Source organism: Daldinia childiae (assembly GCF_008694065.1).
Source record: "Daldinia childiae strain JS-1345 chromosome Unknown Scaffold3, whole genome shotgun sequence".
NCBI lineage: Eukaryota > Fungi > Ascomycota > Sordariomycetes > Xylariales > Hypoxylaceae > Daldinia > Daldinia childiae.
Window position 1 is genome coordinate 3,401,508 of NW_022984644.1, and position 13,173 is coordinate 3,414,680.

A 13,173-nucleotide genomic window follows, 5' to 3' on the forward strand; every position below is an offset into this window, starting at 1 on the left:
CACACAGGTAGGTACACTGTCGTAAGTACCGAATAGCCGGGGTACCCTTAGCATTGAAGAAGTAGCGTAGCTTGAACTTACATAAGAGGGAAGGCGGTCATCCACTTACCGTACCTATTACATACATATATACATAGGTACATATGTACCTAACCTAAGGTAAGCTTCGAGAGAGGGACGATTTTAGCAACTCTTATGTATCGTACCTTACGCATTACTCGTAGAAAGATGCTTCCTTTCTCTTACTCACATTCCGCATCCTTTTTACCAATTACGCGTAAATCTTCTAAGATTCATTTTCATTTTACATTATCCCCAGATTTTACATGTACCTACTTAAATTTGTTCGGGAAAACGGTTCATTGAGTAACAACGTGTCCTCGAAAGCGACTCAACTTTGGGCCCCTGTCTGTCGTATCCTTTCATCTCCGATTACGCACATTATCACGTCGCTCTCAAGCTTTCACGCTCTCACGAGTCTTCAACTAAACGCGTACGACTTATACTTAGTTTGTCACTCCACGGCCTCGTGGCCTACGACGTTCCTTTAGATTGGATACCGTTGCCTCGTTCATATTCAGCTTTCAGCTCTCAGTTTGTGTTGTGGATTCGATTTCTTGTTTATCACCATAACTACATCATCTGACTCTCACCATTGTGTTATACTGCATCACCCAGAGAAAACTTTGTTGCACTTAGTTCAATGTCTTTCTACGCCATGGTCAACGCTGCGGAGGGCTCTTGCCACTGGATGGGTGCCTGTTAAGACATCGGTAGCTTCTGCAACTCTTACCTGCGTTGTTGATTACCTAGGTTAGGTATATATCCGGTATCTTGGACTTTGAAAGTATCTAGAACCACAATGTTGGGCAAACTGTTTAATCTAACGTCGGGAACGACTGGAGGTACGAATTCCCAAGAAGATTGTTCGCCGACTAAACCGTCGCCCGAATCGATACAAGAAGATGTTCATACTCGGAGTCTCTTGTTCCCGGATACGCAGGCTCTCTATCATCGTCAGGACCAGGTGTTTCCATTATCGTCCACGTCCGGTGTTCAACCCGGGGCTTCCGCGAGCCCTTTCGACTATGATGGCGATATTGATATCGACGTGCGCGATGTTCGCATCATAATCATGCAAGACGCTTTGGGCTCTGCTAGTCCTTCATTATTGTTTGACAGCAACCAAGTTCCATCTCCTAGTTCACCAGTTGATCGACCACAGCCACCGAGTGCAGCTTCATCCTCTCAGTCGCTTATGCAGGATCTTCGACGTGCTCCTACGTCGCCGCGGAAGAGTAGCCTCGGGCAGACCTCGAGACCACTAGTTATCCAGCCTGGCAGTCCTCAACCCCGGCAAGGTGCATTTGATCGACGCGGATCCGCCCAGTCCCGCGCATATAGTGCTGCGGAGACTGAATCCCAGAAAGCTGCTAGGGAATATCGCGAAGAGTTGGCTAGCTTCTCCAGCTGTATATTTGCTAACTCTGAAGTAATGTCTTATAAGGGGACATCGACAAAGGTTCACATCATTCCAAGCGAGCCGCGGCCGTCTGCCGTCTCCAGTTCATACGTGGGAGATGGGCGAGGATCAATGGGGAGATCTAGTATGAGATCAAGTAGGTTAGCACAATCTTTCACGTCAGAGTCGGCGAATGCACATTTCCAAGCATTTTCCGCGCCTCCCCGGCAGCAGGACCGCAGCAAGATTCTAGTGACCCGCCTGTTTCCAGTCAACCTACCAAATGACGATCTTGATTCGCCTACCCAGGCTACAACGGCCCATAGCCGCTTTTCCGATGATAGCGGAGGGTTCCCGTTTCCTTGTTCTCCGGACGACTCCAAGCCAAACAAGAAAAAGTCGAAACCGATACAGAAGAGGACGCCGATGTATGCCGTCGCCTTAGTCCTTCAGCTTCCTTCAAATTCACCTAACGCCGTATCAGCAACGGCGCCGAAGCCCGTATTTCGAGGGCCAAGCTCTTATAACGAACAGGACTTCTTCCCTTCCTCTTTCGGATCCGCGCGCCGATCCGGCTGGACGATGATCGGTTCCGGTTTCGGCTCGGAATCATTTGAGTCGGCGTATAGTAACGATGTCGAGGATCGCATGGATGCGATAACTCAGCATTGGGACATCATTATGAGGACCCTTACCCATCTGCAATCTATAGTCGCTACGACATTGATCCCCATGCTGAAACAGGCGGATATGTCGGCTCCAGATCCATATCCCTCGAATGTGTCTGCTCAGATCGCTCGAACATCTTCAGTAAAGAGTCGAAGAGACTCGGATGCATCTCAGATGAAGCCGTCCAAGACAAACGCGAAGCTTGTAACACTATCTCCGAATTGTCTAGCGCAAGATGTACGCATTAGCCAAGAAATTGATGATGCTAAGATACGAATTGTGTCTGGTCTTCGAGCTACAAGAGTTATAACGGGACAGGGTCGTTGGGGACCATGGAGGGAGGAGGCAAGATGGGTTGCAAAATGGGCTGGAACTAGGGAGCAGGGATTTTTCTTTTTTAATCTGTTGACGGCATTTCTTTCAACGCATACTGAATGGCTCCAAGCATTAAGTCCAGTTTGGTACCGGAGGCGACGTTATCAACAACAAAAAGTAAAAAACGAAGAAGATGCCTCTTTACCATCTCGCACGATTATAATCGCCAAGGACAAAATGGCTGCTAGGAGGTTGATATTCTTACTCTCAGCCTTCCTGCCTGCTAACCAGCAGCTGCCCACAGTTCGCGCCCAGCGGCCAGCAACCTCCGCATCAGTTGCAGCCTTTGGCCACTCGCCACCGTCGTACATAGTACCGATCAATAAGGAAGAGTCTCTACGCCGAAAAATCAATCGGCGCCAAGGGCAGAGAGGTGCCTCTCATACGCGAAGTTTTAGTATACAGTCGCAAGCTACGACGAGGTCTGTAACGGGTATACCCGCGCAGCTCGCGCATCTCAGCATGGAGCTCTCTAACCAAGAACGTCGATCGTCGGATTTCATCAAGCCGGCGAATCTACCTATTATTGGGAACGATCTCAACACGCGAAAGAGCAGCGCCGCGACAGCCAATACAATCGTTCCGGACTCGGCTATTCCACACTTCTCTACAGTGCACCGGAGTAGTACCAGCCGCGGCAACCGACCAAACAGTGGTGGCAGTTTTGCTGCGGATGATTTAAAGCGGTCACTCAAGAGGGGTGATAGTACTGGCCACGCTAGCCGTGCGAGTACTGACTCTCGTCAAGGTTCCCGATGGGGAAGTGTGATTAGCGGCTTGTGGAGTACAAGACGACGAGACTCAACCGCTACTACCTCGCAGACATCGGACATTCTCGGCCATCCCGATAGTCCACTCACATCACCTACCCGAGCAACGGTCGGTGGAAGGGACAAGCTTTCGGAAATGGTTCGAGAAGCTCAGCTGCTCGATACGCCCACTAAGCAACAGGTAGAGGGTGAACATACTCCACTTCAAGAACCAGATACCCCTCGAAGATTAGAAAGCAAGCAGCCCGAGTCTCAGTTGAGAACTCCGGATCCTTTAGGGGCATACGAATCTCCCGTGAAGACGTCGATTAACAACGACGACGGAGTAATCGATGTGGATGTACAGTTTCCAGACTACCTTACATCGTTTGAAACCGCCGTCAGCTCGCCGTCTAGTAGCGGCTATCTCTCGACTCCTGGTCTAGGTAGTGGGCTCGAGGGCTTCGAACAATTTTCTAGACTGGCTATTGATGGCGATGCTCCCTTAAATGTTGCCGGGTGGCTAAAACGCTTTCACCCGGATTTCACGCTACAGGCAATCCCACCGCAGGGAGATCTCCTAGATGAAGTCCGAGAATCTCTAGCCGCGGAACCAACCCCTATAGTGCATCTCAATTCGATACCAGCAGAGTGGCCCGCGGAACACTGGGTTGACGTAAGTAGTGCTATTATCGCTGATACAACCAACTTTACTATTAAACGGCTCCGCTATCGCCGTTTAGTCAAGCCTAAAATATCACTTGACCGCAACACGGCCAGTTACCTATCGCCATATGGTTCTTCTTTGATAACACCAGCACTCTCGCCTTACGAACAGCCTATTAAGGATAAAATCGAAGAAGAGGAGCTTTTTACCTTTGATGAAGCGCTCATCGATGCTGTGGAGAGGGTCATCGCCCACAGTAGTGATGTGAGCAAGGGAAGTTCAGCTACGTCTTCACGGTCAGCGAGCAAACGGAGAGAGAGAAGGGATAGTGAAGCTTCTCGAACGACAGAGCAAGAGGTCCCGACGTATCAAATTGACTTCCAGGAAGTACCACGCGCGGAATGTAAGATGGTTGTCTTATCTGCGTTGTCCGGAGTTGTACAGGACGTGGTAGACCAGCGGGAGAGAGAAAGCCAAAAAACGAACCCAACTATTCCTTACCAAATAAATCGCGAAAAGGAGAGCATACTGCGAGCCGCGGTTAGGACATGGCTCGACAATGTGGAGCTCACTGATGGATAACTTCCCGAATTCTAAATCTACAACTTCTCTAAAAGGACATTTTCGTCTCTAGTGTCTGGAGAGCGGAAACTTTTACTTAATGATAATGATTAACGACTTTGTTTTTATCGCGTTTTGCGATTGATTTGCCTTGAGGGCACACAACAGAGCGTGGCGTAGCGACGGAGAAATACACGAACATGTACCACCACCAACACAGGTCTCATTTCCAGGGGAGGGAATATTAGAAAGACACATTTTCCGTCAAATGATACCCCAATAAGTATGCATGCATTATTACACATTTTATTTCCATTATTACATCCCCCCCTTCCAGTTCCAGCATTTCACGTTCGGTTTAAGGGGTGGTATGTCAACACCAGGGGAGTCTGACGGAATGGTTTGATGGATGAAAATTCTATGCATGATTCAGAATTTCAGTAAACGGTGGCGGAGTAGGTGTCTTTTTAACAAAGGGAGAGTAGTTTTCGCAGCTCGACACTCGAGCGTTTGGTGCCAGGATGCCAAATGATACGATACCATGTTACGATGGTAGCATTGTTATTTATAAATGCTACACAACATAATTTATATTCTATCCTATGATGGTTTCCTCCAACCATCATACCTTAGATAATTTTAATTGTGATGAATTATGAAGGATTCAATATATCCTCAAGTATCAAGTAATCGGTAATCTCGACAGCGGAGAGGTTTATAATAGCTAGTAGGACTTCCGTGTTAGATTTTATGAAGCCCAATTTGTGAAATCGGAATAAGAAAAATCTATTAGAAAATTGGCCTAGATTTCGCTTTACCTTTACTCTCTATTTTTACTGACGGGTATATTGACAACCGACCACCCAACCCCCTTTTTCTCTAGGCCATTTTTACCTTCTTAGACCTCGCCAATCCCGCAACTGTAATGTAGCCCCTTTAAGGAAATCTGTATTTTCTCCGTCTCTTTTACCCGTGTTGAAGCCCGACCATCACCACTTACTCACCACGGCTCTGATGCTCTCTAGTGGGACTGCCACTTCCACTAACTTGGCCTTTTCACCCTTAGCCGATAGCCCCGGGTGAGGATCCCGCCGTAGAGTCCACAAGTTGGTCACGCCTAGACTCGCCAGATACTCAAGCGCGCGACCGTAGTTAGTGCCTACCTGTGCGATGCCGTGGCTATCATCTGAGAGTGTGAACCGCCCCCCTAATCGTAGCCACTCCTCGGCGATTGGTCGTGCCGGGTACGGCTCTACAAGCCCCTTGCGCAACGCACTACTATTACACTCCAACCACCCGCCGTATTCGGCTATGACCCGCAGGTTACGGCACACCCGGTCCCAGACTCCCGGCCAAGAAGTCCGCATGTCACGGCCCGGCTCCGAGGATAGAAGCCGCACGAGGTCGAAGTGGCCGACGATGCGCGGGTGCAGAGCTGTAAGCATGGCGTGCTGCTGGTCGTAATACCGCTCCGCGGCTAGCTCCTCAGAGCCCCCCGCAGAGGCAATGGCCCGCGCATAGTACGAGGCATCGTAGTCGATGGGAATCCCGTCAATGTGATGCAGGCTACCGATGAAGTAGTCGATGCTGGGGTGAGTGGCGAGCTGCGTCACAATGGACGCGTAGGCGGGCCGCGGCCACTCGCCCTCAAAGCCGATCACGATGTGGATCTGAGAAGCATACTTCACTTGCAAGCGTTGGGCCTCTAGGAGGTATGCTTCGTGCCGCGGGAAGAGCTCTGCGAGGGAGCCTTCGGGGTTGTCGAGCTAGAGATGTTAGTTATATAATTACCTATATTAATAATCATGAAAATAGAAAAATAAAAAATAAAAAAAACGGCAGTGAGATAACTTACTTCCTCAGGATATAAATCCTCAAAGGCAGTCCGTGGCATATGCTCTGTGAGCCCAAGGGTGGTGTAACCAAGACCGATGGCGTGCTTAACGATGTCTTCAAGTTGGTCTTGTGCGTGGCCAGGGCAGAACTGGCCCGAGTGGGAATGCATCGTGAAGGCCATGATTCCTTGGAGATACAATCTCGATAGTGATTGGTGTTACTCAGCAGGATTGGAGTATTAGTTGTGGTTATAGGAAACAAGGCTGATTATTGGGGTTTGGGCAGCACTTTTCCGACTGGTAGTTGGGTGCAAACGATTAATTTATAGAACGAATCCAATCATATAACAACAATGTTATATATGTTGGAGAATCGTAATATTAGGTCTTGATTATGGGAAAATCCCGGTAACACGTTTGAGCAACATCTTAGATTGAAACAAGATGATGTGAATGTTAAGATACTAAAAAATCGATTCCATCCATTAATTCGAGAATGCAGTAAGAGGTGAGGTACTTGTCGAAGTACTTAATGCATTACACTAGATGTACCTTCTCTATCTTATCCCCCGGATTCCGGCGGGAAGGGATGGTCAGGTACCTGGTTAACATCTTACCTTTGCATTTTGGAAGCGGCTGTGGTTGGCTAAGCTCGATTAGAACAATCTGATATAAGTTCGACCTTGCGAAAAAAAAGATCTCTTGAAAACACGTGATTATTGTTATTAGAATAATTAAATTGACGTTTAATATAAGATTCGTGATTGGTGAGTTCGCACTTTCTTTGTATACCTAGGTAAGTACGGTAAGTACCATCTGAATCCTACATCATAGGTGCATTTAGGTACAGGCCAAGATGTGGGACCTGCTAGTAGTAGGATGTACCTATCGCCTTATCGCCTTTGACCGGGGCTGCCTGCTTATGACATCGCGTCCGTCAGTGGAATTTTTCTGGAACTGCAATTGATCTTTTCAGCCTTGTACCTTTTTTTGTCTTGGGAGCTTGATCAACGGCGATTGTAAATCATTTATCACCGACAAGAACTTGTCAACTTTTTATTACTCGATACAACCTTCAATCCTTGATATATAATATTTACGACTACCTAGTTAACTTCGTCATTTTATTTCCTTTGTTAAGGAAACGTACTTCAATGTTAAGATAGGGATCCAAGCTTTCCAATTGACAATGTTGTTTCCAGAGAGCGACGCGTCTCTTCTTAGAGCTTGGATCATAAGGCGCCTTGCCAATACGTATGTTTTCTAACCTCGTTTTATTTTTTTTTTATTTTTTGTTTTTGAACTTCCTATTATATTGCTATTGTTATTGCTATTGCTAACCTTTATATCTTTTTTCCCCTACTTTTAGATCCGATGCAGACGCAGATGTACTTGCCGATTACGTCCTAGCTCTCCTACGACACGATGGCGATGTCGAGTCCATTCGCAAGATGTTTGAGGAAGAAATTCCCGATTTTCTCAGAGAAGGTATGACATATTCCCCATCTTAGCAAGTTAACATTATATCTTAAATACCTATCTAATACATCACAGACGCGGCCGCCTTTACAGGTGACGTCTTTCAAGCCGTCAAGTATCGTTCTTACTTGCCAGGAGCTCCTCCTGCGCCTCCTAGCGGTCGTCAAGCTCTTGCGCCCCCTCCAGTTGCGCCCTTAATACCTTCATATCAACCTCAAGTACCATACAACACAACTTCAACGGCTCCGGCCTTCCCCCAGAACGGTTCGCGGAAGCGCGCGTATAATGATCGAGACGATAATGACGTGGACATCATCTTAACGAGCCAAGGTTCTTATTCCGGAGCTCAGCCCTACAAGCAGCCTCGTAGAGGGGGTGGCTTCTCACAGCGTGGTGGGAGATTCGATGAATCTTACAAGCCAAGGGATCAAAATGGGTTTTCTGGTCCATACCCGGCATCTTCTAGATCTAATGGCCGCTTTGGACTACCGCCACCACCGTCTTTTCAACCCTCTACGCATGACCATGGTATACCGCCGATAAACTTGGACAACCTCATGGAAAATATCCAGAGGATGAATCAACTCGATATTCCTATTCCTCAATTACCTGATCTTCCTAAACCTGTTTATTCGGGCTCTATTCCTCCGCCACGTCGGAGAAGACAAAAGTGTAGGGACTATGAGACTCGTGGCTACTGTTCTCGAGGGAGCAATTGCAAGTTCGAGCATGGTTCTGATTCTTTAATGATGCCTCCACTTCCACCTTCGGCAAATGATGGTAAGTATATATATATATATTTTTAGGAGCATGATTTTAATCTTTTAGTCGTCGTCGTCGTCGCTAACTTGTAGTAGAATATGATCCTAACAATGCCGTTTTCCCAATGCCGCTCCTAGCGAATCCACACCAGCCACAGGCATTCCAGCCCCTAAATTTACCCCCTTTTTCCACGGCGGCCCCTACAAATCGTCGCGAACATAACAAATCGAGACGGACAAAGGGTCGACCGCCTAATACGACAAGCGGTCCTATACATGACAAGACTAAGACCGCCATTGTAGTCCAGAACATTCCCAGTGGATATTTCACCGAAGAGAAAGTGCGTGAGTACTTTTCTCAGTTTGGCAACATTGCAGACATTTCAATACAGGGGCCTGACCGCCTTGCGGTTGTTAAGTTTGATACTTGGGATGCAGCTCATGCTGCCTGGAGCTCACCGAAGGTAATCTTTGACAACCGGTTTGTGAAGGTGTTTTGGCACAAGGACGATACCGAGTCCAGACCAAATTCGGTCAATGGAAAAGCCGGAAATGGGGCAAAGAATGGAGCTACTAATGGCAATTCGCTTATTGAAGAGAGTGCGCCTACCGAATCCTTTGACATGGACGAATTTATACGCAAGCAGGAAGAGGCGCAAAAAGCCCACGAAGAGAAGACCAAGAAGAGAGAAGAATTAGAGCGCCAACGCCAAGAATTAGAAGAACGTCAGAAAGAGCTTCGTGCGCGACAACTCGAGGAGAAGCGCAGGCTTCAGGCTAAGCTCACCGGAAAAAGTTCGTCAGAAACAACAGATGATACTACTAAAAAGCCTACGTCACAGACAGAGGCCCTTAAAGCACAACTAGCAGCTTTAGAAGAGGAGGCCAATGTCCTAGGAATTGATCCGGACGCTATTCATGAGGACTCATCATGGTCTACTAGAGGGCGTGGTAGAGGCGGCCGAGGTTATCGCGGTCGTGGACGCTATGTCGCGAGAGCTACCAGAGGCGGACATAGCTACCAAGGTAGAGGTGGCATAGAAGCTAGACATGCAGCTTATGCTGCGTATTCCTTGGACAACAGACCCAAGATAATTGCGCTATCTGGTGTAGACTTTACAAATCTAGAGAAGGACGAGGCATTACGACAATACCTTTTCGTGAGTTACAAACATATCTATATTTACTATTAATGTCTAATCCATTATAGGGCATTGGTGAATTCAAGGAAATTCACACAGATCCGGCCGCAACGCATATTACATTCAAAGATCGCAAAACAGCAGAGCAGTTTATGATGGGTGTGTCTGCCAATAATGCGATTCCCGGACTTGAGGACAAGGTCGAAATTACGTGGGCCACATCTGCACCTCAGTCTGAAACGAAGACTCATGCTGATGATAACGTGCCTATGGCTAATGGTATAGAGGACGACCAAGGGGCCAGAGATAAGACCAGCGCCGAAGGTAGTAGCAGTGTGACCATCGGGCTAGAGGAAGGAGAAGTCAGTAATGGACACGGTCGTGATCAGCATGATATGGATTACGAGGCAGGAGAAGACTGGGATATTTCCTAAATGGAAAGGCGGTAGTCGTAGTTGTGTCGACGCATTGTAACGTTAGTATATCCTATCGAGGATAATCCATTCTTCCGCAGCAAGCGACCAATGGCTGGTCAGCCGAATATGATATATGAACAGGCGCAAGCTTTTATGATGCTTCAATGCCATTAGTTTATAATGTTACATGATCCGACGATAGATTAAATATCTAATAGTATAATCATAACTAGGGCTTGAAGAAGCTTTATCTTATAAGTTTACACTTCGGCCCTTTCTTTGGTAAGGAGAAGAGTCCTCATCTTTCTATTTTCTTCGCTGTCTCATGTATTAATCCTCTACGTCGTCCTCGACCTGTAGAGCGTGGGCTAGGCCCGCACCCACGCAGGCTCCCATCATAGTAGCTGTTGGTACAGCTTTGATCATCGTGGCACAGTCGCCAGCCGCGTAGACGCCAGAGATATTGGTGCTGTAGAACGGCGGCTGTGCATCGATGTGGCCCTGTGGTGTTAGCGTCACACCCAGGTCTGCCGCGAATGGTCCGTTTATCTCAAAAGCTGGAGCATGGGCCTGTTCATAATTGCGTTAGTTAATAGCGCGTACATATAAAAATAACGAAGAGGCTAGATCGTACCAGGAACCCTTCCCTATTAACACTCCCATCCCCTAGCGTGACAAGCACACCTGCCTCGCCTTCCACATCTGGATCTTTAGCTACGCGTGCGAGACGACGGTTCTCGATACTGAATTTCTGGGTGCTTTTGAGCTGTGCCCGGATACATGCACCTAACTCTTTATTACCATCGGTATATATGGTGACGTGGCCTGCGAGCCGAGAGGCCATGCGCGAAATGACGGGAGCCATTAGTGGCGCGCTGCTGTCACTTTCGCCTCCGAGAAAAGGACCTGTCGCCAGAACACCTGCGGACGCGGAACCTCGCTCCTCGAAGCCATGGCAGAAAAGACAGTGGAAGCTAATCTTCTTGATTAGTCGAGTGTCAAAACATAGGAGTATATATGATTCAGAATAGATCGAAGAGGAAAGATAAACTTACATCCCATAACCCCATACGTCCGCGTACCCCTCGGGTGTCGTAGGCATAATGTCCTTCACACCCATCGCTAGGACAACCTTTCTTCCTAGATACTTGGTCCCCTCGACGTCTACGGCCTCGAACCTAGTCCCTCCTCGCTCGTCGTCATCCAGTTTCCGTACGCTCGAGACACTGACGTCGCGGAACTGGATACCCGCAGGGCCTGCATACCGCTCGATCAGATCGGAACGAGCCCGAGCACGGAAGGCGGCCGGGTCCGCGTGGTCCCACCCGGTGACATTGTGCATGTGCTGCGCACGCGCGTTGCGGAATGTATTGTTGCTGAAGATTATAGCGCTGTGTAGCTGTCGCGCTATCGCCCCGGCACAAGCGATTCCTGCGGGTCCGCCGCCGAGGATTAGAACGTCGACTATGGGTACATTAGACATAGCTACCTTCTTTGAGCTCAAGTTATTCATATAATTTGTATTGTGTTGGCTATAAAATGGCCAACGTAGGGGTAGATGAGTGGGAGATGTTGAAATCGAGTCGCTAAAATAATATAGTATTGCTGGAGAAGGCTTGTGGGAAGTGAGCTTTATACTAGCAACCAAAACAAATGGTTCCGAAAAGGTGCCTTTTGGTTTACTTCACTGCACTTGGATTACCTGTTAGTTTGCTAGCGGTGGTATTCTATCGGAGACATATATCGGCGACTTTTAAGTACTTTAGGAGGGTTCACACATTTGGCGCCAATAATATAAATATATATGATTAAAACCCTTGTAGTTTAGATCCCTATTCAATCTTACATGTATAGAAAGCCTACGGATAGTCCCCGGATGTCACCATATCCCGGCTCTGTCTTACCCGCTGATTCGGCTTAGCGGCCGGGCGGGACCCTCAAATATTTCCGCCGCTAGCCCCGTAAAGTCTCCGACCGGAAGACCCACTTATCGGAGCCCACGATAGCTTGAAGAATGAGCATTGCTTTGTAACATGTACTGATGTGTCACGCTCTCCCGAAAATGAGGATTAAAAGACAAAGAATAAATTATCATATGAATCCAAGTACATATACATAGTAAAGGCTAAGAATCCCCTGCTTTGGTCCCTAAAAACGGAAAATCTGTCTCATGGCGCCACCAGCCATGATCATACCGCCACAAACTGAGCCCTAACGCTCTTCCCGGACACCCTTCGAGATGAAATCTGCGGCGTAGCTCCTCGAGACACCGCGCTACCACCTCCGGATCATCTACTTTATTCATCAACGTGTAGTGGCCACGGAACGCACCACGGTCCTGTCGACTTAGCACGTCACACCACTTCTCCTGGAGCTCCCTTACTAAACCCTCTGCTGGCTCGAGACCCAGCACCGGAATCGCCACGCCTCCGCGTCCCATCGGGGTCGGCGGGCCCACGGCTCGGATCCCAAAGGGCGTTATGCGTGCTGCTGCTGATGTGATGTCTGTCCTAAGAGATGGAAGCGCAGAACCTGGTAAAGCGCGAAATAGAGAGATATGTGCGCCCACGCGGAGAAGGGAGGGCGGGAAATACCGCTTGCGCAGAGCGCATATGGCTTGATGATGTGCGGTGTCTGTTTGCAAAGTTAAGACGTAATATGTCTCTTCTCCCTCAGGTACGTTGGTTTTCGGCCTATGAGTCTCCCGTCTTCGATGATGGGTTACTGTGTCTAAGTGCGAAGAGGCGGAACCCACCACGATTGTTGGCTGATTCGTTAAGGATGCTTGTGATATGGCCTTGGGGCTTATTCTTCCAGCCTTTAGGAGGCAGGGAGATATAATCATTGGCGAATAGTAATTAGATAGTAATTATAGTAAGGAGTACTCGAATGTGTGTGCATATTACTATTGTATTCTCTCGTTTCGTAGCCGATTAGTGTGTCAATAGATCATGAATCGCTATGACGTCAACGAATAGCTTTATACAAATATTTACCATTAATAAATTTCTTTAGATTTTGGCTATAATGTCTCTTGCTTGGGTACATTTTACAACA

General features: G+C 47.9%; 4 protein-coding genes across 4 annotated transcripts; 2 read left to right on the top strand and 2 right to left on the bottom strand.

The window, feature by feature from the left end:
- Positions 1-862: 862 nt before the first annotated feature.
- On the top strand, positions 863-4,504 carry GL218_03639 (uncharacterized protein; the record flags this gene model as incomplete). Its single annotated transcript, XM_033580210.1, has 1 exon — positions 863-4,504. The coding sequence occupies one exon, from the start codon at positions 863-865 to the stop codon at positions 4,502-4,504; it is 3,642 nt and encodes a 1,213-aa protein (XP_033436733.1).
- A 968-nt stretch (positions 4,505-5,472) lies between these two features.
- GL218_03640 (putative histidinol-phosphatase) lies at positions 5,473-6,488 on the bottom strand (the record flags this gene model as incomplete). Its single annotated transcript, XM_033580211.1, has 2 exons — positions 5,473-6,249; positions 6,339-6,488. The coding sequence occupies 2 exons, from the start codon at positions 6,486-6,488 to the stop codon at positions 5,473-5,475; spliced, it is 927 nt and encodes a 308-aa protein (XP_033436498.1).
- A 1,019-nt stretch (positions 6,489-7,507) lies between these two features.
- On the top strand, positions 7,508-10,134 carry GL218_03641 (uncharacterized protein; the record flags this gene model as incomplete). Its single annotated transcript, XM_033580212.1, has 5 exons — positions 7,508-7,572; positions 7,688-7,806; positions 7,873-8,577; positions 8,655-9,718; positions 9,769-10,134. The coding sequence occupies 5 exons, from the start codon at positions 7,508-7,510 to the stop codon at positions 10,132-10,134; spliced, it is 2,319 nt and encodes a 772-aa protein (XP_033437438.1).
- Positions 10,135-10,446: 312 nt separating this feature from the next.
- Positions 10,447-11,599, bottom strand: GL218_03642 (uncharacterized protein; the record flags this gene model as incomplete). Its single annotated transcript, XM_033580213.1, has 3 exons — positions 10,447-10,686; positions 10,751-11,090; positions 11,172-11,599. The coding sequence occupies 3 exons, from the start codon at positions 11,597-11,599 to the stop codon at positions 10,447-10,449; spliced, it is 1,008 nt and encodes a 335-aa protein (XP_033437437.1).
- Between the last annotated feature and the right edge of the window lie 1,574 nt (positions 11,600-13,173).